Here is a 25,791-nt window from a genome sequence, read left to right on the forward strand (position 1 = left end):
AGTCTTAGCAAATCAAAAGACAGCCTTGCATTCAGAACCATTTCACATCCATAATATATTAACACAATTTCTCCAACATACTGATTTTTAACATAACAAATCTGTTACATCACTGTCATTTAAATAGCAAATCTAGGGGAAAAATGCATGGCTTTTTAAGAATATATATTATAAGTCAGCTAGAAACCATTTGGAAAACCATACTAAAGACACCCAAAGTATGCCATAGTCTGTCTGCAGACCTAGAGTTATTCGTTAGACGGTGTTTCAGCTTCTGCTGGAAAGAGCTCTGCAACGCTTTTGCTGAAAAAAACATCTGAACTGACTTTGTATGCTGCAGTACTTCCAGACTGAACTGAGGTGGCTGTCTCTCAATTTTACAGCTATGTAGCAAAGTGCTTAGAATAATGCAAATAGGGACATAAGTTTGCTTGTTCATCTCCTGAATTTCACAAATTTTAATAATAGTGAAATACTTTGCTAAGTCAGGGAAACAAAAACTAAGCATTGCAGAAGCATGCAGAAAAACCATCCTGTTCTGCCATGTTGTTACCAGATGCTGTGTTTTGCCTCAGGACAAATCTGCAGCAAATGTCAGGAAGCAGTTGGTATCAGCTGCTGAGTGGGAGAGTGCAGTCATGCACCAAAGCTGGAATTCACTGGCGTTGCTTCAAACACTACCTGGAACTTGGACTAAAGCAAGTGTGAAAGAAGGTCCAAGTTTGTTTGTTTTGTATTGACAGTACTGGAAATGGCAATTTCAAGCACTCTTATTATCACAGACAATAGGGAAATATGGTTTTATAATAGTTTTATATCCATTTCATTTTAGTATTAAATCAGATGCAATGTTAAAGAATGAAGAGTAGAGTTTCATTGATTTAGATGGATGAGGGGATGTCAACGCTTAGATTTCAACTGTTCCAATAAAAGTTCCCAAAATCTTTGGAAGCTGTATGTCTAAAGAGCTACTGCCACAGAAAATTCCTAAAATCCTACCTCATACCCCTCAATATTTTGTTTTGAGAAAAGAAGTTTGCCTTACTGTGATTTGTACATGGCATTTTACTGATAAGAATTGTACTTGAGGAAACAGGAAATTCACGAAACCCTGCGAGGCTTTGACTTTTTAACAAAGCCTTTGAATTTGTCAAGTTAAACCAAAGAGTTACTGGATTGAAAGATACTCCTGATGTCCACCACACATTGAGAATGATAGCTGAACACCATAAAAAAGAAATCTGTTGCTTCAGGTTGCAGCACACTCAAAATTAAAGGAATAAAACCTATGCAATGAATAAACTAAACACATAAATATGTTTAAATATGAACATCTTCTTTCTTAGAAATCATATCAGCTACTAGGATGATCAACCATTTGGTCAAATCAACTACCCTGTTAACTATGGAGGTAAGATGCTTTCCTGGCTAAAATCACGAAGCCACCATTTTGTTAGTGTAAAACTTAAAGAGCCAAGGTAAGGGAATAGGCAAGAATGTCTGTAATGTGAGGCCTTTGTGCTACCCTACATGCATCTTGTGGAAGAAACAGCAGAAAATTCCATTGTCCAAGTTGAATCAAATGTCTAGTACATGCCATTAAATTTGTCAGAAGATCAGTGCACTTCCTTGGTCATAGGATGGCAGGGTTCATGCAATGAAGAAGCAATCAAAAGATCACAGAGTTAATTTTCTTCGGAAGCTTCACTGTGTAAGAGCTGGACAGCACCTAAAATATCAACCCCTACCAAATTCAATAGCTGCTGATAACTTTCAGCTGAAGTAGTCTTTATTCAAGAAAGAATGTTCTCCAGGACAATTGAAATATGGGATGGGAAAAAAATTCCTTCATTATATCATACAGAGGAGAACAATATATTAAGTGTCTATGCATTGCCAATCCAGGAAAATGTTAGAAACGCTTTCCTACTGGCACATGTATCTACCATTTCTGTCCATGAGAGATACATGTACTGGGGGGAGACAAGGTGGCTCTTACCACTGTCATATCCCTAATCAATATTTAGCCATAGGGCAATAAGGATGCAACATGTGACGATGGTTCCTCTACTGGGTTTTCTTGTCCTCTGGAGGAAAGTAAGGAGGTGGAGGAGGCTGGTCCTAAAATGTGTGTGAGAGAAAAAAAAGAAAGAAAGCAACTTCAGTTCATTATTACACATATTTCAACTATAGAACATTTTTTTTTTACTTTAGACATATAACAACATATAAACAGGAAGGTTTCTCTTGTACTATCATGTAATAAAAAAAATAAAGCATTTTTTTTGCCATCAGATCCAATTTAGGCATCATTTATATTTTGTCTTCTCCTACTCTTGCCTAACTTGAGTCAGGCAGTGTTAAATAAATAGATATGGCTCCCCTAATAATTAGGCTCAGGTGCTAACAGTATTCTTGTAAGAGGCTAATTAGTAATATATAGTTGGAAGAAGCTACTAGGAACCAGTTGGAAGGTGATGTTATCTTTATATTTAAGACATAACAGGGGCATGCATGGAAAAGAGCCCTTGGGCATCCCATGAAAGCTGCTCTGAGTTCCATGATGCAAGAAGACGACACCCATAAATACCGGCAATCAAGCGCGCATTAAGGGCTGCGCTTGTCCGCGAGAGGTACAGCAGAGGCAAAAGCAGATGCGACACTGGATTTTTTTCAACAGCAAATCACATCCCCCTTACAGACCCTCTGCAGTAGGAATAAACACGATGAACTATATAATTATGAAAAAACATAATTTCCACAAACCACCCTCAGATAGTGCATCCCTCAAAACTATATACACCCGACCACCATCTAGGTCTCCCTCATCCCCTTCCCTTTCTTAAAAAATCTGAACGTATTTATGTCCCCTCAACAAATATGCACATGTAGATTGGGCAGATGTGGGGGAAGCCAATGAAGCTGCAGTTGAAAAATCAAAAAGAAGGAACACAGAAAGAAGAAGAGGAGAATACCTAGGCAAATACCTAGGCAAATATACAGAGAAGAAAAAGGCAGCATTTGGGACAGTGAAATATGAAAAATACCAAGGTTGAAGGTAGGGGGAGGGGAGGGGAGGGGAGGGAGGGGAGGGGAGAGGAAGCAATGGCGGGTAGATACAGAGAAGAGAAATATGGAGGATGCATTCTGAGCTGCAACCAGGAGACACACTTGCTCGCTTGCTCTAAATAAATGTTTAAAAGTTACCATGGGCATGTAGACATTATGAGGGTTGCCTGGGTTGTAATAAGCACTTGCAGCAGCTTCTGCAGCCTTAGCTTCAGCTGCAAAAAAAACAAAAACAAAAAACACTTTAGTGATTATTTGTTTAATTGATTTATATAGCCGCCCATGTCACATACATGACTCTAGGGGGCTTACAATAAAAATAGATAAGATACATACAGTATGAAAAATAAAAACACATAGCAGCTAAGCATCAAACAATTATGTAAGAGCTGTTTTTGGACCTGTTGCATACGTTCAAACAGAGAGAAAGAAATAAGAGCACTGAAGTTTGGAGATAAGAGCTGGTTGTGCATATTATGCTCAGCTGCTGAATAAAAATAATTTGTTTTCTTTTGGCTTAATGTATTGTGTGGAATTTATATATTATGATTTCTAAACCATGGTTTATGGCTTAGCATGTTGTGTGAATCTAGGCAGTTGTGGTTTATTCAACAAAACAGTTATACATAATGTATGAGTCTTATCAATAACTATTAAGCTGGAAACGAGTGTTGAACCTGAATGTACAAATCATTATTATACACTGCACTAGATCAAACCAAACATATCACACTGTGGTATAATACAATGTTTAATCCCTGTTGCTATTCACTGGACAAGGCTAAAACAAGGTGGCAGTTCCTCTCATACAATACTTGCTTCAAAGGCAGTAATATTGTTTTAACAACCGATCATCTTATAAGCAGTACTTTAATTTGATTCCCATCTTTCCGTAAATGGATGCAACACAAGGTAAGCACAACAGCTTCTGTATACTGTCCCTTAGCCACATGATGATAGGATTATTCTATTTAGTTAAGAAGGGCTTGTTTCCACCTGTTTCCAACAGCAAACAGAGCACCATTCTGTATTTTGTCATATAGTACTGCTCAGTATTAAACTCAGAACTACTGCAGGGATATGTTGCAAGAAATGTGACACTTTTTAAAGAGACTTAGCCTTTTTTTCCTTCCTTTTCTTTTTCTTTTTTTATCTGTATATTATTGGAATAAGGTAGACAAGTGCCTGAAGATTTTTTCCCTTTTCCCTTCTTTTCCTGTTTCCTTTTTCCCTTTTTATTGTTTTTTATTTTTATCTTTTGGAGTAGTAGCTGTGGTTTTTGCCTTTTTTCTTTCCTCTTTTTCTCTTTTCTGCAGTTTCAAGCACCAAGATGAGCAGGAAAATAATAGCCCCAACTCCATCAACATCAGTAGTTTCCTCCTCACCACCCAGGAGACAACGCTCAATCCAGACAATGATACAATATGAAAAAGAGAAGGAAGTGACATTGCAGGCAATTATGCAAGAAATCCAGAAGATTGGAAAGAGGACGGAGAATATTGAGCATAGAATTGAAAAGACAGATGAAAGTATACAACAGATGATGATAAAATATGAGGAGAGATTCAAGAAAATTGAAGATGAAGACATACAAAGAGATAAGAAAATTGGAGATATCGATACTCGATTGAGTGAAGTCAGAAAAGGCAGGAGTGAACTACTAGGATGGGAAACTGGTAAATCAAAATACTATTTGAGATTTCAAAATACAGAGGAAGAAAAAGGTGAAAATCTTGCGGAAACAATGACAGAAATATTGGCAGAAGCATTGAAGATACAGTCAGGTCCAGAAATAATGGGACATTGACACAATTCTAACATCTTTGGCTCTATACACCACCACAATGGATTTGGAATGAAACAAACACAATGTGCTTTAACTGCAGACTGTCAGCTTTAATTTGAGGGTATGTACATCCAACTCAGGTGAACGGTGTAGGAATTACAACAGTTTGCATATGTGCCTCCCACTTGTTAAGGGACCAAAAGTAATGGGACAGAATAATAATCATAAATCAAACTTTCCCTTTTTAATACTTGGTTGCAAATCCGTTGCAGTCAATCACAGCCTGAAGCCTGGAATGCATAGACATCACCAGACGCTGGGTTTCATCCCTGGTGATGCTCTGCCAGGCCTCTACTGCAACTGTCTTCAGTTCCTGCTTGTCCTTGGGGCATTTTCCCTTCAGTTTTGTCTTCAGCAAGTGAAATGCATGCTCAATGGGATTCAGGTCAGGTGATTGACTTGGCCATTGCATAACATTCCACTTCTGTCCCTTCAAAACTCTTTGGTTGCTTTTGCAGTATGCTTTGGGTCATTGTCCATCTGTACTGTGAAGCGCCGTCCAATGAGTTCTGCAGCATTTGGCTGAATGTGAGCAGATAATATTGCCCGAAACACTGCAGAATTCATCCTGCTGCTTTTGTCAGCAGTCACATCATCAATAAATACAAGAGAACCAGTTCCATTGGCAGCCATGCCCACGCCATGACGCTACCACCACCATGCTTCACTGATGAGGTGGTATGCTTAGGATCATGAGCAGTTCCTTTCCTTCTCCATACTCTTCTCTTCCCATCACTCTGGTACAGGTTGATCTTGGTCTCATCTGTCAATAGGATGTTGTTCCAGAACTGTGAAGGCTTTTTTAGATGTCGTTTGGCAAACTCTAATCTGGCCTTCCTGTTTTTGAGGCTCACCAATGGTTTACATCTTATGGTGAACCCTCTGTATTCACTCTGGTGACGTCTTCTTTTGATTGTTGACTTTGACACACATACACCTACCTCCTGGAGAGTGTTCTTGATCTGGCCAACTGTTGTGAAGGGTGTTTTCTTCACCAGGGAAAGGATTCTTCGGTCATCCACCACAGTTGTTTTCCGTTGTCTCCCGGGTCTTTTGGTGTTGCTGAGCTCACCGGTGTGTTCCTTCTTTTTGAGAATGTTCCAAAGAGTTGTTTTGGCCATGCCTAATGTTCTTGCTATCTCTCTGATGGGTTTGTTTTGTTTCTTAAGCCTAATGATGGCTTGCTTCACTGATAGTGACAGCTCTTTGGATCTCATCTTGAGAGTTGACAGCAACAGATTCCAAATGCAAATAGCACACTTGAAATGAACTCTGGGCCTTTTATCTGCACATTGTAATTGGGGTACTGAGGGAATATCACACAACTGGCCATGGAACAGCTGAGAAGCCAATTGTCCCATTACTTTTGGTCCCTTCACAAGTGGGAGGCACATATGCAAACTGTTGTAATTCCTACACCGTTCACCTGAGTTGGATGTACATACCCTCAAATTAAAGCTGACAGTCTGCAGTTAAGGCACATTGTGTTTGTTTCATTCCAAATCCATTGTGGTGGTGTATAGAGCCAAAGATGTTAGAATTGTGTCGATGTCCCAATATTTCTGGACCTGACTGTAACTAAAGAGAAGATGATGTACGGGATGGATGAAATTTTTCGTGTTTACACAAGATATGCAGTGAGAAATAAACTACCAAGAGAAGTACATATAAGATTTACCAAAAAAAACTACTAAGGCACAGATACTTCAGGTGGCAAGAGAGAAAACACTAAAGTACAAAGACAAAGAAATTGTAGTCCTGAAGCAGGTGCCAAGAAGAGTAAGAGACATAAGAAGGCAATACTCATTCTTGACTAAAGAGCTACTCAAAAGAGGAGTAAACTACAGATGGCTGATTCCAGAAGGTCTCCTGTTTACCTGACAGGAACAAAGACAAAGAGTTGATACAGTCCAAAAAGCAGAGCTATTTTATTCAGAATTTTTCAGAGGAAAAGAAGAAGACGCACAAAAGGAAGAATCGTTAATTGAGTTTCAAGAAGGTGTGGCAGTAATCGAAAAAGAAAAAGAAGAAAGTGTGGTAGATGGTGTTCCCAGAGAGCAACGAGAAGTAAGATCTACTAGAGTAATTAAACCCTCGTACAAAGCCTAACATGGAGGAAAGAAAATTGATTACGATCAGTATAAATGGACTCAATTTAGCTACTAAAAGAAGGAAAGTATTCCATAAATTAGAGAAGTTAAAGTTTGATATAATTTGTCTCCAAGAAGTACATATCAAAAAACAACATGAATACTTGCTGCAGCAAAAAAAATTAGGTAAATTATTCACTTCTTTGACACAATGTAAAAAAAGAGGTGTGGTCTTATATATTAGAGATACAATGCTGGCAGAACAAATTTATGCAGATGATGATGGAAGGATTCTGATGGTTGAAATAATAGATAATGTTAAAACTCTTTTAATTGCAATTTATGCTCCCAATGACAACCAAGAAGAATTTTATAGGAAATTACATATGAAAATAGTTGAATTGGACTATGCTAATATTTGTATGATGGGAGATTTTAATGGAATAATTAATGATCAATTGGATTACAAAACACAGAAATCGACAAAGAAAACTAGGAAGACACTACCAAAATCCTTCCTTCGAATGATAGAAGAAATAAATTTGAAAGATGCATGGAGAGAAAGAAATCCGGCAAATAAGCAATACACTTTTTATGCAAACAGACATGCATCTTGGTCTAGAATTGATATGGTATGGATGTCAGCGGATTTATTTGCCAACATTCGAGAAATTGAAATACAAACAAGTACTTGGGCCGACCACAACCCAATGGTAGTTATCTGGAAAGGACAACGGAAGAGATCTAGATGGACTTTAAATAATAGGATACTAAAAGAAAAAGATTTTAAACAGAAAATAGAGAAAGAACTTGCCTTCTTTTTTAATGAAAATAAAAAAGAGGATACATCATTACAGAATCATTGGGACACAATGAAGACCTATACAAGAGGTTTAATAATAGATTATACAAGGAAAAGAAACATAATGCAGAAAAAGACCTTTAAATTATTGGAGGATGACCATAAAAGACTGGAAGAAGAGTTACAGAAATCCCCACAAAAAAAAGACATTAAAGCTAAAATGGACTTAATTAAACATAAAATGGGACTAATGGAAAAGGAGGAACTAGCACAAAAAATCAGAAGCGCTAAACAGAACTACTTTGAAGATGCAAATAAACCAGGCAGATGGCTAGCTTATAAACTGAGAAAGGAGAGAGAATCAAAAAGGATTAATCAATTGATAAATGAAGGACAGATTTGCTTTGGTAATGAGGACAAGAAAAAAATTATACAAGATTATTATGGAAAATTGTACTACCAAGAGAATGTTCAAGAAGAAGAAGTAAGACAATATTTACAGAAAGCGAAATTACCCCAGATACCTAAAGATATTGAAATAATGTTAGAAGGGAATATAACTATGATGGAACTAACAGAAGCTTTAAAAAAGCAGAATGTTGGGAAAGCTCCAGGTCCAGATGGGCTGCCAGTGGAATTCTACAAAACCTTCCAGGAAATATTGAGCCTCTAACTATTGGAAGTCATGAATGAAGTTATGACAAAGAAGAGGATACCTAAAACATGGACTGAAGCATACATTAGACTTATACTGAAGGAGGACACTGACCCGCAACAGGTTAAAAATTATAGACCTATATCTCTATTAAATTCAGATTATAAAATTTTTGCTTCAATTTTGGCAGAGAGGTTGAAAAGATATTTAAATAATTTTATTCATGCTGATCAAAACGGATTTCTGCCAAAGAGACAAATTAAAGACAATATGAGAATAATTCTGGACACTTTGGAGTATTATGAGGCACATCCTGAAAAGCAAATGGCCTTGATATTTTTAGACGCACAAAAAGCCTTTGATAACGTGAGTTGGCGATTTATGTTATTGCAATTGGCACAAATGGGCTTTGGCAAAAAATTTATTCAAGCCATTGAAACAATATACCATAAGCAGACTGCAAAGGTCATGATAAACGGAGATTTAACAGAACAGATAGACATAACAAAAGGGACGAGACAAGGCTGCCCACTATCACCTCTGTTGTTTGTTTTAACATTAGAAGTGTTGAATAGGAATATAAGAGAAGAGAAAGAAATAAAAGGAATGAAAATCAAAAAGGAAGAGTACAAATTGCAAGCTTTTGCGGATGACCTAGTATTTATACTAGAGGATCCATTGGAAACAGCATCCAAATTAATTGAAAAGATAGAAGAATATGGAAAAGTAGCAGGTTTAAAAATAAATAAAGATAAAACAAAGATATTAACAAAGAATATGTTAGTAAGGCGAAAGAAAGAACTGGAAGAAGTCCTAGAAATACAGGTCACAAACAGGGTTAAATACCTAGGGATATATATTACACCAAGATGTAGTACATTGAAGGAGGATAATTATGTTAAACTCAAACGACAGATCGCAACAGATTTGACAAAATGGGAGAACCTACAATTATCAATGCTTGGGAGAATATCCACCATTAAGATGAATATATTGCCTAGAATATTATACTTATTCCAGACAATTCCTATTTGTCTAGGGAAAGAGTTCTTTGACGACTTAAATAAAATTGTATTGAAATACATTTGGCAGGGTAAAAAAGCAAGAATAAAGCTTAAATTACTACAAGACACAAGAATAAGAGGTGGGTTTGCCTTGCCTAACTGGGAATTATATTACTAGGCGACAAATTTGATGTGGGTAAAGGACTGGATAACTTTAAGAAATAATAGATTATTGACGTTAGAGGGACATGACTTGTTGTTGGGCTGGCATGCTTTCCTATGGTATAAGGGAACGAAAACACAGGGCTATTTTAGAAGGCATTATATTCGAGAGGCATTGTTTTTAAACTGGGGGAAGACAAGAAGACAATATTATTTAAAAGTTCCATGATGGATATCCACTACTGAAGCCTTCTCTTATCCAATAACATATAAAAAGGAACAAACAGTTAGATATACTGAGATATTGAATGAAAAGGGCGAACTTAAAACTATGCAAGCGTTGGAAGAACAAGGTATAAAAATGAATTGGTTTTCATATTTACAAATACAATCTAGATTTGATAAAGATTTTAAAGCAGAAGGTATTTATGATAAGGTGACTGTTCTAGATAAAATTTTGATGGGTACTGATGAAAAGGTGATTAAAAAACTTTATGGACATTTACTAGAATTTAAAATGGAGGAAAAACAGGTTAAAGAAACAATGATTGCATGGGGGGAAAATTTTGGATATGGAATTGATTTAGAGAAGTGGCAAAAACTATGGTCTCAAAACTATAAAATGACAATGTCAACTGCATATAAAGAAAACTTGTATAAGATTTTTTACAGGTGGCATTTACTCCCAGCGAGGATCGCAAGAATGTGTAAGAACAAGTCCGATAAATGTTGGAAGTGTCATCAGATACCTGGCTCATATTACCATACGTGGTGGACATGTTCAGAAGCCAAAAGATATTGGATTAAAATCCACACATGGTTGGAAAAAATGATAAAACAACACATAGACTTTAAACCAGAGACATTTTTACTGGGAATTATACCGGAAACATACAGTAAAGAATTGAAATATCTGATTGTAAATGTTTTGACAGCGGCTAAAATTGTATTTGCTAAGAATTGGAAGAATGAAAAAGTACCTATGCAGGAGGAAGTTATTAAGAAAATTATGGAATGTGCTGAGATGAGTAAATTGACATTTGAAATTAGAGAGCAAGAAGACAAACAATTTTATATGATATGGGATTTGTTTTATCAATGGTTGGACGAAAAGATACAGTAATGTAATAGATTAGGAAATTTTATAATAGAAACTCGATAAACTGATATAAATTACTATATATATATATATATATATATATATATATATATAATCAATGGACAAAAATGATACAAATCTTATAATGAAAGCTATAATTTCTTGTAATAAATGGTGTTATAGATAGACTAGTCACAAATGATTAATAATTGATAACTGATAAATATATAAATATACGTTGGATAGATAACATGAGAATCTATATAAATGGTGAGTGAAGACTATGAAAGGATGGCACAAATGATTGGTAACTGGCTGACACACGGGTTAAGATGGAAGAGGGTTTTTATGTTTTTTATGTTCTTGTTTGTTTATGTATGTTTGTGTTTGCTGTAAAAAAATAAAAAACTTAAAAAAAGAAAAGAAATGTGACACTTACTATTCTAAGAATCAAACTAGACATTTCCAAAGACTACAGGCAGGGTAGAAAGCTGAAGTCCTCCCTGATTGCTTTCTTCTCTAGGCAGGTGCCTAGTTTTCGTGCACAAGAGGAAGATTATACCCTCTGATATACTGCCACTCAACAATAACAGGTCTGTTGCCAAACGCTGATTCTGACTCCAAACACTGGAGTTATCTATAAAATGTTCTCTCTCTAGTTCTGTGCTAATAATAAATATTATAGTGACAGTTTCCTCTTTGATTTGTAATATTTATTTAGAACACCTAGCCTGTGCTGTTAGACACGATTATAATATCTCTGAGTTTTATTGTAATTCTTTAGAATACAAAATAGTATCATATGCCGAATATTAGTTCTCTGCATTTCATGCTTTGATTACAGCCCTGAGGCATTTGATAAACTATTCTGCAAAATAACAGGATAGACAATTAATTGGCCCAAGTTGTAATTGATGCCACTCCCTTCATCACCATATTCAGTAATCATTAATTTCAACTCTGTAATGAATGTAACAACTATCTTGGGGTTCTTATCCCATGTGATACACTACAAATAAACACCTTAAAGATTAATAAATTACCTATCTAAGGAGATGACTTTGGATTTCAGTAGATAGCAGTCATTAAATCTTACCCTTTGGGGTGAGGTTAACACTGTTTCCTTGAATATAATATGTTCAGGAATTTCAAAAACTGTATATCTGCAACATATTTTCAATAATTTAATGTAATATTTTGTCAACTTTTGTGGGAACCTTAAATTCTGGGATAACTTTAAAAAAATGAGTTGTCAATTATAAAAGGGGTGGTGGAGTTTTTCTAGTTCTTCAATTATACTATTTTACATATCTTTGAGCTAGTTCAAAATATTGGACGACTCCCCTTAGTGGAAACTCTCCTATTTCTGCTCCCCTAGAATAGTCTTATATATTACATTTCGAGTTTGTTGGACTGTCTTGGGATCAAAATACTGTATAATAGATCTCAAATAGTTCTTTTTATTATTACATCAATTTAAAGGCTATGGTACTTTGCTTATAGGAAATGGCATTTGGATCCTTTTTCTCACAGTAAGTTCATGCCATGGGGTAATCCAGATCTCACAATTAATTTAAAAAAATATCATGGAAAAGCTGTGCGGAACTCAGAATTTATACTTTGAATCAATTAGTAGATGAAAATGATTATTTTTCATTGTTTTCTTCTTTAAAGCACAAATATCTGCCTAGTACTGCTCAATGACAATATTTACAAATGCAACATGTACTAATAACTAATTTGGACCTAGGACGTTTTTAGGCTCAGAAACACCTAATTTGCAAATGAGCATTACATCTTATAACAACAACAACAAAAAAGCCTATAATTACTCCTTATAAAATTCCGTTGGTGATCAGTCAATTAAATATGCAAACTTTTGGATAAATGGAATAAAAAAATGAGGTTCCTATGTAGCCTAGACAATGGAAAGAGGTTATACACATCAATACCAAAAACTTCAAAAAATCTTACATCTTATTTAATAAAAATAAAATTTCAGACTTATTGGGAGTCCACTGCACTTACAGTCTTACTGAAGTCTTACAGAAAAGTCTTCAGTAATCGTCATGTCGCTGGAGATGCAATGAAATTAATGTTTCATTTAAATAAGTTTGTAATGTGCCCTGTAATTGTTCCATTCTGGGGGTAAGTTGTTATGTGTATTAACTCAACTTTGAGACAAGATTTAAGATTCTCAGGTGTTCATTTTCCTTTCAGCTATATTCATGGAAATTGATATCTGGATAAAGGAAGTGGATTCTCCATGCCCTATGTACACCTAAAAAACATACCCTGGAAGGACAAACATAGCCTCTCAAAAGCTCTATAGTCTACAGAGTTGATATTAGCAATACACAAACAGATTACTTATAGATGAAAACAATGAAATATGGTTACCGTGTGTGCACGTATATGTATGGATGCCCGTGCGCACACACATATATGAGTGCATATACAGGATGTACCAAAAGTCAGGCCCCAGAGGCCAATCACAATATTTATTTCCCCCAGATAAAATATTACTGTACTGTACTTAGGAAAGTTCAAAGGTCATGTGACAAATGAGTAAGGATGTGTTTAGAAGAAAGTGGCAACCAATTCAAACATGTAATGTAATTTATAAAATAAATTGTCTGTGGGACCTGACTTTTGGTACACCATGTATGTACATACTGTATGTATGTATGTGTATGTGTGTGCGTGTATATGCTTTTCTTTTTCTTGTATATTTTTATTTTATTTTTCTTATTTTTCTTTATAACTTTATTGTTTATTATTTTTCTTTTGTATTCAATTAATTAAAAACATTATACAAAGAAGTTATGTAAATAAAGCTTGTGCTGCTATTCTGTCCACGTAGGATCTAATCACCTGCCATCTTTACTGAAAACTTAATCCTTCCCTGGTTTACGTATGGTGAAACTTGCTGGATGTTTTGCCTCTTTGTTGATGAGACATAGGGTGGACAAACCCCCTTTTTTCCTTTCTCTATGAACTGGATTTGCAAAGCTAGGCAATAACAAAAGGCAATCCCTTTATAAATAGATTTAGTTTGATGTCTTAAAAAGGAGATTAATGAAACTTCAACTGAACCACCTACAGAACGTCTTTCCAAAATGCGTCTTCTTTCAAAAGGGTTTTATAAGCAAAACAAATGCTGACATGGTCTGCTTAAAGCCTGGTGCACCCTTTCCTAATCTGTGCCCTCACAATGTGTTGGCTGGGAATGACAGAGTTGTATTCCAACATCCTGGGAAGGCACAAGTTCAGGAGATGTTGCACCTATGAATCCTGATTCAAAGGTTTTGCACCATTCTATATTTCTTCAGAAAATTTCCTGCCTTGGCCTTTAAGCAAACAACTTACCTGCTGGAGTGGTGGGAAGATCTGGGCCAGCAGCAGGTGGCTCCATAGGCCCAGGATAGGGAGGAGGTGGAAGCTGCATGTACCCCATAGCACCATCCATTGGTGGACCAGGATACAATTCTAGGACAATGGAAAAAGACAGAGTAAAACACTGCAAAAACAATGAGTGGAGTCAAAACACAGTATCGCTGAAATGCCTGCCCTCAAGCTGACTGTTTTAGCTTTTTAAAGTGCCCAATTTATTAAAAAAACGAAGAGATGAGGAATTTAGAAACTGGTATTTTACATCATAATATGGCTCATGTCACATTCAGAGCTATTTCAGACCTATTTCTGACCATGCTAACTGCCTCCAGCTAATCCAGATTGGCTCCCCTGTGATTATATGGCATCTGAAATCTTAAATCAACCTATGAAGGCTATTGAGAAGTATTGGGACAAGGATGAATTGTCAACCATGTCTTACTCAGTAGAAACTCTGTAATTACTAAAAGTAAGTGCTTTCAGGCAAAACAAACCTTGCTTACACTTAACAAGGGAGTTGCCTATTTGGGTGATAACTGAAAGTAGGCAAAAATCAGGATGAAAAAGTGAGTTACTTGGTTTCCCTACCATATTTCTAAATGAAACATTAATTAAAAGTTTCCTTTTTTTACTTTCAAAACTCACCAGGAGGTGGTGGTGGGTAGGGGTATCCTGAAGGAGGAGGAGGAGGATACATCCCATTGGTAGCAAGTGGTGGAAAGGCATAGCCCCCATTTGGCATGTATGAGTAACCGTAGGCTCCATTTGGAACTTCTCCTCTTGAAGCTAGAAAACAAAGATAAGTAAGCTAATTCAACCAAGTCTACAGGAACTGTTTCAAGAACACAGCAGTCAGAACCCACTTCTACAAGACAATAAGTTTGGCACATGTGAAGCTCACTGAGATCACAATACCAACTAAATTAACAACTAGCAATATTAATAATTACAGGTCTTGCAATCTCCTGTAACGCTCCTGTAATTGTGCTATATTCTTTAGTTCTGTCACTTCCTTTTCAGTGTTAGCAACAGAATTTGCAGAGCCTGTGCAGTAGCACAAAATGAAACCTACAGCAGTGCAACACACTTCTGGCCTTATGTTTAAAGGCCCTACCTTATCAGCTGGAAATTGAGTAGAAATGCAGAGACACAGAGCAAGCAGAACTGCCTAAGTCCAGCATTGAACAAGTAAGTGGAGGAAAACAAAGAACACTACAGAATGAAAGTGTGCAGCATCCCATGAAAGTCAGCTTGGTACTAGAAAGAGTCCAGAGGCAGCAGGAGGGGCCAGTGGAAAGGATGTGGTTGATTGGAAAGGTGAGTGAGAAGAAAGCCTATAATGCAAAGAAAGGAGCTCAGAAAACATAGAAGTGCCAACTGATAATCCACTGATTTATGCAACAACAAATATTAACAGCACACAGAGGACTTCTGTTGCAAGTGCTAAGCCAAGAGTGAATGCATTTACTAGGTCTCTCATGATAAAAAGGGAACTCTACTCATTGTCACTCATGCCCTAGTCACCTCCTGTTTGGATTTCTGTAATGGGGCTGCCCCTGAAGAGTATCTGGAAGCTTCAGCTGGTACAAAATGCAGCGGTATGGGCAGTTATGCGTGTTGGTCACACAAATTTGATCTGTAAAGCCCTCCACAGCATAGGGCCAGGTTATCTTAGGGACCGCCTCTCCCCAAGTACATCTGCCTGTCCCATCAGGTCTGGCAGAAAAGGCATGCTGCGGGTCCCGTTTGCCAGGGAATTACATTTGCTGGGTCCCAGGAGGCAGGCCTTCTCTGCCATGGCGCCCGCCTTGTGGAATCTTCTCCCCCTAGAAGTGAGATTAGCTCCATCCCTCTTAACTTTCCACAAGTCCCTCAAGACCGGCTATGTGATCAGGCCTGGGGGCCCCAGGGGATCAGGGAGATTTTGCGATGGCTCCCTTATTCATTTTATCCCTTCCTGTTTCGTGTGCTTTTATAGTTATTTTTACTTCTGATTGTTTTTTATGTATTTATTCTTTTTAATTATTGTACACCGCCCAGAGTCAATTTTATGTGAGATGGGTAGCTATATAAATACGATATATAAAATAAACTAAACAAAAAGCGTGATCTTGAGATGAGGAATACCAAAATAAGCATTTATTTCATAATTAGTTTTATGCTTAACTGCCTCAACTGTTGTTAAGTAATCCAAGTATACTAAGTAGAAACATATTTCCAATCTTTCATCAATCCTCCCTCATCAGCAGAACTGCTTCTGTTATAAATACCTTGAGATGCTACTTGCAACATACGCTGTCCAAATTCAATGGCACCTCCAGCCGAGAATGTCATTTTGAATGTTGCAGATCCTTCCCAACCACCTAGTAAGATAAGATAGGTGGAAAAAGTAAAATGATATTGTCTATTATCACATTATCTTATAAGGCTCCTGAGATCCAGAGAGCTCTCCCCACTTTCCATTAAGTTTCATCCTAAGGCTTTAGAGTCATGTATGAAAGCAACTTTGGAAAATGAGGGTATTATTATTATTATTATTATTATTATTATTAGTAGTAGTAGTAGTAGTAGCAGTAGTAGTAGTAGTATTTTATCCCACCTTTGTTTTATATAATATATAACTTAAGGTGGTGAGCCTACCTAACACTCCTGCCTTTTCCCCACAACAATCCAGGGGGGTGGATTAGGCTGAGAGAGAGTGACTGGCCCAAAGTCACCCAGCCAGCTTTCATACTCAGTCTCCTGCTTTCTAGGCCAATACCTTAACCACTACACCAAACTGGTTCTCTACTAGTTGCTACTTTTAAGAACAGACACATGCTTTCAGACTGTGGAACCAAGAATAACTATTTTTTATTTAGATAATATAGTCTGAACTCTAGCTAGTTTGAATAATCTGTGAATGTCCTGTCTCTACAAACAAATATAAAGAACTGGTTACTATATAATGGCAGAGAAAATTGGGTGAAGTGTTTTTTCCATAATGGTTGAGCAAAATACTGCTCAGAGTACCAAAGTGAAATTGAGTACTGCATATACAATGTGGAGTGATGGTAATGTTACAGGGAGATGGATTTAAACAACAACAAAAAAGATCTGTGTCTTCAAAGGCCAAGAAATAAAAGAACAAACATAATTTGCAAACAACAACATCACATAGATTAAATTTGTTCTGAGCCAGCCAGGGCAAATCTGATTTGTTAAAACATCTTCACAACTATTCTTCAGATTGCTATAAGTCAATCTAGAATGGCAACCATATGAAGTGAAATTAAATAAGAAATATGATTTTAACTGGGCTAAAAAAATTATATGGATCATAATAAGAATAACAATTTACAGCTTCAGGATTGGAAACAGACCACAAACATATCATCAGTGTGGCTGTAGTCCTTTAAATTTGGGGGTTTTCAGAAAGTAAGGAGGGTATGTTTTGGCCCCTGATCCCCAGACATCATCCATCACATAAGAACCATGTAAAAGTGTTGACTTCAATCCCCTATATGTAGAAAGCAATGTGATGCCCATGGAGATCAATGTACATATACCTTTGGAATTTGCCAGGCTTCCAATCATACCTGATGTATTTTTCAATTAAAAGAAATTAAATGGGAAGTCAACATACTGAAAATCAAAACATCAGCCTCTACTGTTAACTTTATTAACCACAGTGTCTCTGCATTCCATATATAAAGTGGTAGTACCTGAGGCCAAGTGCTGTTTTTGGAAGCCTGCCTACTTGCCCAGAAAAAAGGCAAAAGTATGTTGGGGTGATAAGGAATATCCTGAGGGTCAAGCTATAATTAATTACTTTGCCTTCTGGTAAATGGATGTTTGTGAGTAGCCACAACCACATGGACAACCTGTTTTGAATAGCCACATCTTTTCCACTGTAGCCATTTTCTGAGAGCATGGCACCTACCACATGTTCTCAAAATTCCAAATGTGCTCATTAGCCCCAAATCTTTGCCCATCCCTGATGAATGCCACCCAACACAATCCCATACACAACCCTGGAAGTAAAAGCAAGATAAAGATATGATCAGCATGACCAGACACTTCAAAAGATCTCTTATCTCCCATCTAGACCTGCATCAGCAGATTGGACATTTGAAGCAGACTGACACTGAACATCACTCAGAAGTAAGGCTCAGCTCTCTTTTAATACAATATAAAATGGCATAAATGGACATTGTGATAGTCCATTCTTCTGCTAAGACATACTTCATGAAATATAGCAGCAAAAAACTGCTTAAGAGCTTTCAAGTAAATTAGATATGAAGCCTGCAATGAAGTACAGCTGCATAGCCAGAAGACATCAAACAGCAATCAAGATAAGAATCCTACTATAGATTAATGACCTCTCTGGGATCTCTAGGACCCAGAATGCTGTTTGTCATAAGCCATTTTATCTAAGCGGATGAAGTTCAGTGGCTGATTTAGCTTTACTATCAGAAATACAGGAGATGAGATCCATTTTTTGTGACATCTTGCTTCATTATACTTAATGAAAATAGATAATGAGCGTGGTCCATGTTTTCCTTAGAGTTTTGGTCTAAACAAATATTGTAGATATTTCCATACCTGGCATTATGATTTTTTTCTGATACTTCTATTTGAGCTCAACTGTTTGCAAAGAAGGGGGGGAGCCATTCATGCAAGGGAAATCCAATCTCAATTAAGATAAATAAAAACATTAAAAATTCAAAATTAAAATGAATAAAAAATTTGAAATACAAAACATGAATGCATATTTTGTACTCATGCAAACAATGAGTACTGGAGTTTTCACAAAAATATATATAGTACTGTGCAAAAGTGTTAGGCAGGTGTGAAAAAATGCTGTAAAGAATGCTTTCAAAAATATATACTGTAATTGTTTATGTTTATCAATTTACAAAATGCAAAGTGAGCAAACAGAAGAAAAATCTAATTCAAATCAATATTTGGTGTGACTACCCTTTGGCTTCAAACCAGCATCAATTCTTACACTTGCACACTTTGAACACTTGCACAAAGTCAGGGATCTTGTAGGATTAGAATCAGGTGTGATTAACCAATTATACCAAGCAGGTGCTAATGATCATCAATTTCATATGTAGGTTGAAACACAGTCATTAACTGAAACAGACACAGCTGTGTAGGAGGCTTAAAACTAGGTGAGGAACAGCCAAACGCTGCTCCTAAGGTGAGGTTGTGGAAGAGAGTTTCATGTCACAGATCATACACTATCGCAAGACTGAGCACAGCAACAAGACACAAGGTAGTTCTACTGCATCAGCAAGATCTGTCCCAGGCAACAATTTCAAAGCATACTGGGGTTTCAAGATGTGCTGTTCAAGCTCTTTTGAAGAAGTACAAAGAAACGGGCAATGTTGAGGACTGTAGACACAGTGGTTGGCCAAGGAAACTTAAGGCAACAGATGAAAGACATATCATGTTTACTTCCCCTTGACATCAGATGTCCAGCAGTGCCATCAGCACAGAACTGGTGGAAAACAGCGGGACCCAGGGACACCCATCTACTGTCCGGAGAAATCTGGCCAGAAGTGGTCTTCATGGAAGAATTGCGCCCAAAAAGCCATACCTCTGATGTGGAAATAAGGCTAAGCGACTCAACCATGCATGGAAAACATAGGAACTAGGGTGCAGAAAAATGGCAGCAGGTACTCTGGACTGATGAGTCAAAATTTGAAATATTTGGCTGTAGCAGGAGGCAGCTTGTTTGCCAAAGGGCTGGAGAGCAGTACAATAATGAGCATCTGCAGGCAACAGTGAAGCATGGTAGAGGTTCCTTGCCAGTTTGGGGCTGCATTTCTGCAAATGGAGTTGGAGATTTGGTCAGGATCAATGGTGTCCTCAATCCTGAGAAATACAAGCAGATACTTATCCACCATGCCATACCATCAGGGAGGCGTGTGATTGGCCCCAAATTTATTCTGCAGCAGGACAACGACCCCAAACATACAGTCAATGTCATTAAGAACTATCTTCAGCATGAAGAACAAGGAGTCCTGAAAGTGATGGTTTGGCCCCCACAGAGCCCTGATCTCAACATCATCGAGTCTGTCTGGGGTGACATGAAGAGACAGAAGGATCTGAGGCAGCCTACATCCACAGGAGATCTGTGGTTAGTTCTCCAAGATGTTTGGAACAACCTACCTGCCGAGTTCCTTCAAAAACTGTGTGCAAGTGTACCGAGAAGAATTGATGCTGTTTTGAAGGCAAAGGGTGGTCACATCAAATTTTGATTTGGATTTTTCTTCTGTTCACTCACTTTGCATTTTGTAAACTGATAAACATAAACAATTACAATATATATTTTTGAAAGCATTCTTACTTTACAGCATTTTTTCACACCTGCCTAAAACTTTTGCACCGTATTGTATATAGCAAGATGAGAACAGGAGAGGGAGAATTGAATGGGAACAATACTGCTGGTCTTGGGGGTACCCCTCTCATCATTTCAAGTACTAGGAAAGACCATTCACATCTTTAGCATGGAAGCTCTGGTTTAATCATAACTGTTAAGACAAACATGCTTATTTGGTCTTTCATTATAAATGAAGCAGCAAGAAAAATATTCACCCTCAGAATATGTCACCCATATTTGTTATTACAAAGCACAATGATTCTAAGCATTGCACTAGCACAAAGTAATTACAGTACCCACAACTCATTTGTTAATTTTTTTTGGTAAGTAAACTTGGATGAATTCATAGTTCTTTGTAAAGATGATCTAGCAGTACAATGACAATGGTTTATAAATTGATTTTTGTAAAAACATAAACTGAATGCTAAAAACACAATGGAACTTACCTCCTGCCTCTGCTTTTACTATACCCTTGATGTAATTTGCTCCAAATACCGGTTGCTTAATTTCACATTCTTTCATTAAATAAAAGGGCATCATGAAAGACTGCATTGGATCTTTTCCCTTAGATACAAAAATAACCTACAGGCAAAATTAATACAGATCTTTAAGGCTTAGAATCAGAAAAAAAAAATACTAGAGTTCATTGCTACACACTATAACTGGAAAATCTCGAATGACATTCTAAAACCAATGCTTCAGTTAATTCTTCCAAAGCCTTAGGAAAAATAGCAACAAGCTTTTTACTGAACTTATATTATGAAGCAGCAATATTAACAGACCTATTTCTAGATAGCTTCAAAATTCCCAAGAAGCTTAATTGATGTATTAATCAAATATGCATAGTGCTTGAAATACCCACCTGCCCATGTACTTTCAAGTTACAGAAGCAATTCACCCATTCCATCACCTCCTTATATTAACCCCAGCTCCACCAACATAATTCTAGTACTGCTTGATACAACTGAGAATACTTGAACTGGCCAGTGGAAATGAAAACTCAACTCATCATAAAGCTTCAGGGAAAAAAGACACTGCAAAAATCATGCCATCAGTTACAAGCCCAAATCTTTCTTGTAAGCCCTCAGACATTGCTTCATGTGGCCTGAAAGATACGAACCTGAAATCATGGGCAAACAGGGACAGAAAATGACAAGAAAGGACAAAGCCAGCCTTACAAATACCACCTTTGCTGCTCCTGTTTTACAGTTAAGCTCATTGTATGTTTCTTTTCATTTGGCTCTTGGACTTACTATGCATACAAATTCTAAATGTCAGCCACATTAATACAAAGATTAAATGCAATTACCCAGTTTCTAACAGAAGAGACTATATTGATATGGGTTCTATATATGATATTTAATATAGTTAAACCAGAATACAGAAGGCCTAAATTTTTCAGAGAGAACTATCACTGGTTTTAGGATGTTTTTCTCTTTCCGAACGTGCATGTAAATACACATTGCTGACTTACTCGATACGGAGTCATGAAGACACTGCCTTTCTTGGTCCCTTTGAATGCATCTGGCATATGTTCCATATCATGGAATGTCATTTCAATGTGCTCATAATTCATCAAGATGCTATACTCAAACAAAAGAGACATCAGATACTAAGATTTATTCTCTAGTAATTCTTTTATGTTTAGGATGGATAATATAAGGTTTAATACCACTCCCACAATAGTTCAACAAATGCAACCCATACATTACTAAGCACAAGCAGGCATGCAGTGATTATCAGTGAGGTTATCAGCAACCCCTTTTGTTGAAAAAACATGGGCATGAGAATCATCACCAAAAAATTAGCCGACGTTACTCAGCATGAGTAATGCCAAAGGCAGCGTTCTTAACACAGCCAAAGCTATTGTGCGTGGATTCAGTAAAATGAGTATGTTATTTATTCATATTCCACCCAATTATATTACTGTAGCAGCAATTCAAAGAATTCCATATGTCACTTGGACAGGATTATTTCAATGCATGTATTTTCTGCAGTCTGAATCAAGACAGAACTTCAGCTCTCCTAATCTACTCTTCCACAGGGTTGACAGGAAAAGATCCTATCAACCTTTTTCAATATATGTTCCTGAGCTCTGCAGAAGTGAAACTGATATTCTTTTAGTGTACCACCTACTCTATAATCATTACCTAATGGTTTTAAAATAAGGCCTCAGCCAGAGAATTTTTAAAAATCTTTTAGTGCTGAAAACATATTCTTGTTCTCTTTCATATTTATTTATTTATTTATTAAATTTGTCCCCCGCCCATCTCCCCCCAATGGGGGACTCTGGGCGGCTCACAACACGTTAAAACAATAAATAAATATACAAGTAAAACCTATAACAATACATTCACAAAAATAAAAGGGAAGAAATCCAGGAGGCTCTCTTTCCTAGGTTCTGCAGTTTCCAGTGAAGAAACATATACAGAAAACTTTGTAATGTGAGGGTTCATACACACTGTCAGTTCCAGAATGCAACTGCTTTTTTGACAGGGGAAGAACAAGAAATGGGGAGAGCATGTTCCGATGAGAAGTGTAGGCATGGTGCTAGAATATATCATTTCATAATACTAACATGTCATCAATAAGCCTTCTGATAGTTTAACTTTATATTGGACAAAATTATTCTAAGACACGTTATGGCATAAAGTCTTTTCTATTGTGGAAATGTATATAACACTTTTTTGAGGACATTCTTTTCAGTACAACATTCCTAATATATAAACTGGAAATAAGAAAAGTAGTACTGGGATTTAAGTTTCAACTTGGGAAGATAAGAACCCAGTATTGATGACTTCCCCATTTAATTGCTTGAGAAAAGCCATCAAAGGCTATATGGAATATAAGGAGCCATTCGAGCATGCAGAAGTGGAGAAATCCTGTATTATTTACTTTGTGAAGAAAAAGGAATGGAGACCAGGAGTCCCTGTTTCTTAGTTGCTGCTGCAGTCTTGTGAAATACCCTCCCCTTAGAATTAAAGCTTTTCATCCCTTCTAACCTTTGGAAAACTACCAAAGATGGAATTTTGCCAAAGTTTATTTTCATATTTAATTTATATTACTTTGAATTACTGATATTAATTGTTGATATTAATTTATTTAGTTTTGTTAGGATTTTTTGTACTTATTTTTCATTATCACTATATTTTATCCTTTTGATTATGTATTGGTTGTTTCAATTTATTTATATTACTGATTTGCAAACTAGATGGAGGTTGAAACATCATTTGCTCTCTCACCGCAGACCCTTCTTGAGCATTGAGATGAGAAATAGAGGTTCTCCGGTCACCAGTAGTGGGGAACGTGTGGCATTGATGTATAGTTTGCCTAATGTGGTAGATTTTTCTGTGAACTTTTAATTGTAAGCCGCCCAGAGTCACCCTCTAGGGGAGATGGGCGGCAGATAAATTTAATAATAAATTTTAAAAAAATGAAACAACTTTTCTGTTATGGGTGTTTTTGTTGATAGTCTTATAAAATTCCATGAGTCTGTATTGATTCAGCATTATATAAGTAGAATAAAGTTATAAGTATATCAGAAGTAGCTATGACAAGCTGGAATACAGCAGAAATCACTAAGTAATTTGGAATATTTACCTGTGCCAGCTTTCCAAAGCTAAAGTATGATACTGCTATACATTCTGTAATTCCTATTCCCCTCAATATTATATTTACAGATGGAATGTTGCCACTAAATGTCCATTGTCAATGTTCTAGCTTTTACTCGTTTGTTCTCTGAATTTTACTATGTACTCTTGCTATGTTCTCCCCCAATTATGTCTTTGTTTGCTCCAACTGGTATTCCTTCCAACTTCTTTCTACAAATGAGTGTGTGTGGAAGCTGTGATCTTTAAGCTGATCCTTGAGGTGGATTGCATCTATTAACTTGCCAACTGCTCAGATTTGAGTATGTGTCAACAACAGAAAAAAATATCTACTGATAATTACTACTGGTGATATCATCCTGCTACAGGACAAAAGGAATAAAAAAGAAATCTTATCATTTGTTTCAAAGTATCTTCATGGGAACTGAGGGAAGAAATTAAAGGGTCTGTGGAAACAAAAAAGAAATATTTTCTTCACAAAATTTTATAAGGTGAGGATATTTAGGATAATATGTTATGCTCAGGACAAGTTCTATTGCACACAATTCTTAGTTAATTTTCCATTGTTAGCTAAAAAATTTTTAAAACTTACTATGCCTTCAGCCACATAAAAGCTGTAATGATTTATTAACGACAGCTCACTTCATCAGATACGTGGTGGCAAATGCACTTGTGAAGTAGCCTTCCCCAACTTTTGATCCTCCAGATGTGCTAGAACAGTAACTCCCAGTGCCTGCACGATTGCGCTACTCGAAATTCCGGGAGCTGCAATCCCAAATCATCTAGGAAGATGTCCAGTTGGGGAAGGGGGACATTAAGGGGAGGAAAAAAGGTCGAAGCAGGAGGAAAGCAGGAGAGAAGAAAGGTCCGCCCTATTTGTGACATTCTAAAAAAACAAACACAAAAACACTTCCTTTACTCGAAACATGGCAGCAGAAGCGTCATGGCCTGAATCTGCCACTATGCCAGAAGGCCACTACGCGCCTGCTAATATGCAACGGAGGAAAGAGCGAGTGGGGCTCCTGGGCTAGTCCAGCAGGTGCCCAGCCACCTGGTGGGAAGAAGCAAGAAAAGGCGGGCGCCGAACAGACAGACGGACGGAATGGGACGGGGAACTTTCTTTCCCCGCCCCCGGAGGCGGGGCACCTGCGAAAGGGCGGGCCCCCGGGAGTCAGGAACCGGGGAGTGAGGGGGAAGCGCCGCTGACGCAGTATGCCGGGGCCAGACCCCACGAGCCGCAAACGCCGCCCCCGGTACCTTTCGCTGTTATTGACGATAACGCCGCCTCCCTCCGAATGGTTCCTGTTCAGCGCCATGGCCGCTCAGCGACTGCTGACTCTTTGCCCAACACTCGCTGGACTGAGGGGCTCAGCCGTTAAAGCGGCTCTACGCAAGTTCTGCGAGCCACTTCCGGCGTAGAAGAGCTCTAGGCAACGCAGAGAACCGGAAGAGAACTGAAGCAACGGGGCGATGCCAAGGTATAATGGGAAATGTAGTTCGTTGTTGGAAGGAGGTTGCTTTTAGCCGATTGCTGTAAAATTTGCAGAAAAGTGGAAGGGGTCGAGTTTCTAGTCACGAGTTCCTGACTGTATATGACGCTATTAGATAAATACACTGAGTTTCATTCACAACAGCTGATGCCGTAGTAAACTTAGCTGTGTAATGCTGGAATAAAGTTTAAAGTTACATA

General features: G+C 37.3%; 1 protein-coding gene across 2 annotated transcripts; it reads right to left on the reverse strand.

Moving 5' to 3' along the window:
• Positions 1 to 1,767: 1,767 nt before the first annotated feature.
• Positions 1,768 to 25,515, reverse strand: WBP2 (WW domain binding protein 2). 2 transcript variants are annotated; one of them, XM_088133369.1, is made up of 9 exons: positions 25,359 to 25,491; positions 24,094 to 24,547; positions 21,968 to 22,076; positions 20,940 to 21,075; positions 16,391 to 16,483; positions 14,766 to 14,906; positions 14,097 to 14,216; positions 3,208 to 3,284; positions 1,768 to 2,121 (listed from the first exon to the last, which is right to left on the reverse strand). In XM_088133369.1, exons 3-9 carry the CDS (start codon positions 22,067 to 22,069, stop codon positions 2,068 to 2,070), a joined length of 723 nt encoding a protein of 240 aa, XP_087989495.1. In that variant the 5' UTR covers positions 22,070 to 22,076; positions 24,094 to 24,547; positions 25,359 to 25,491; the 3' UTR covers positions 1,768 to 2,067. The 2 variants fall into 2 exon arrangements, with proteins under 2 accessions (XP_087989495.1, XP_087989494.1); XM_088133368.1 differs by lacking the exon at positions 24,094 to 24,547 and having other exon boundaries at positions 25,359 to 25,515.
• Between the last annotated feature and the right edge of the window lie 276 nt (positions 25,516 to 25,791).

Source organism: Python bivittatus, unplaced genomic scaffold, assembly GCF_059951505.1.
Source record: "Python bivittatus isolate LINGU-HERP-01145 unplaced genomic scaffold, Pbiv_v1 ctg000080_np1212, whole genome shotgun sequence".
Lineage (NCBI taxonomy): Eukaryota > Metazoa > Chordata > Lepidosauria > Squamata > Pythonidae > Python > Python bivittatus.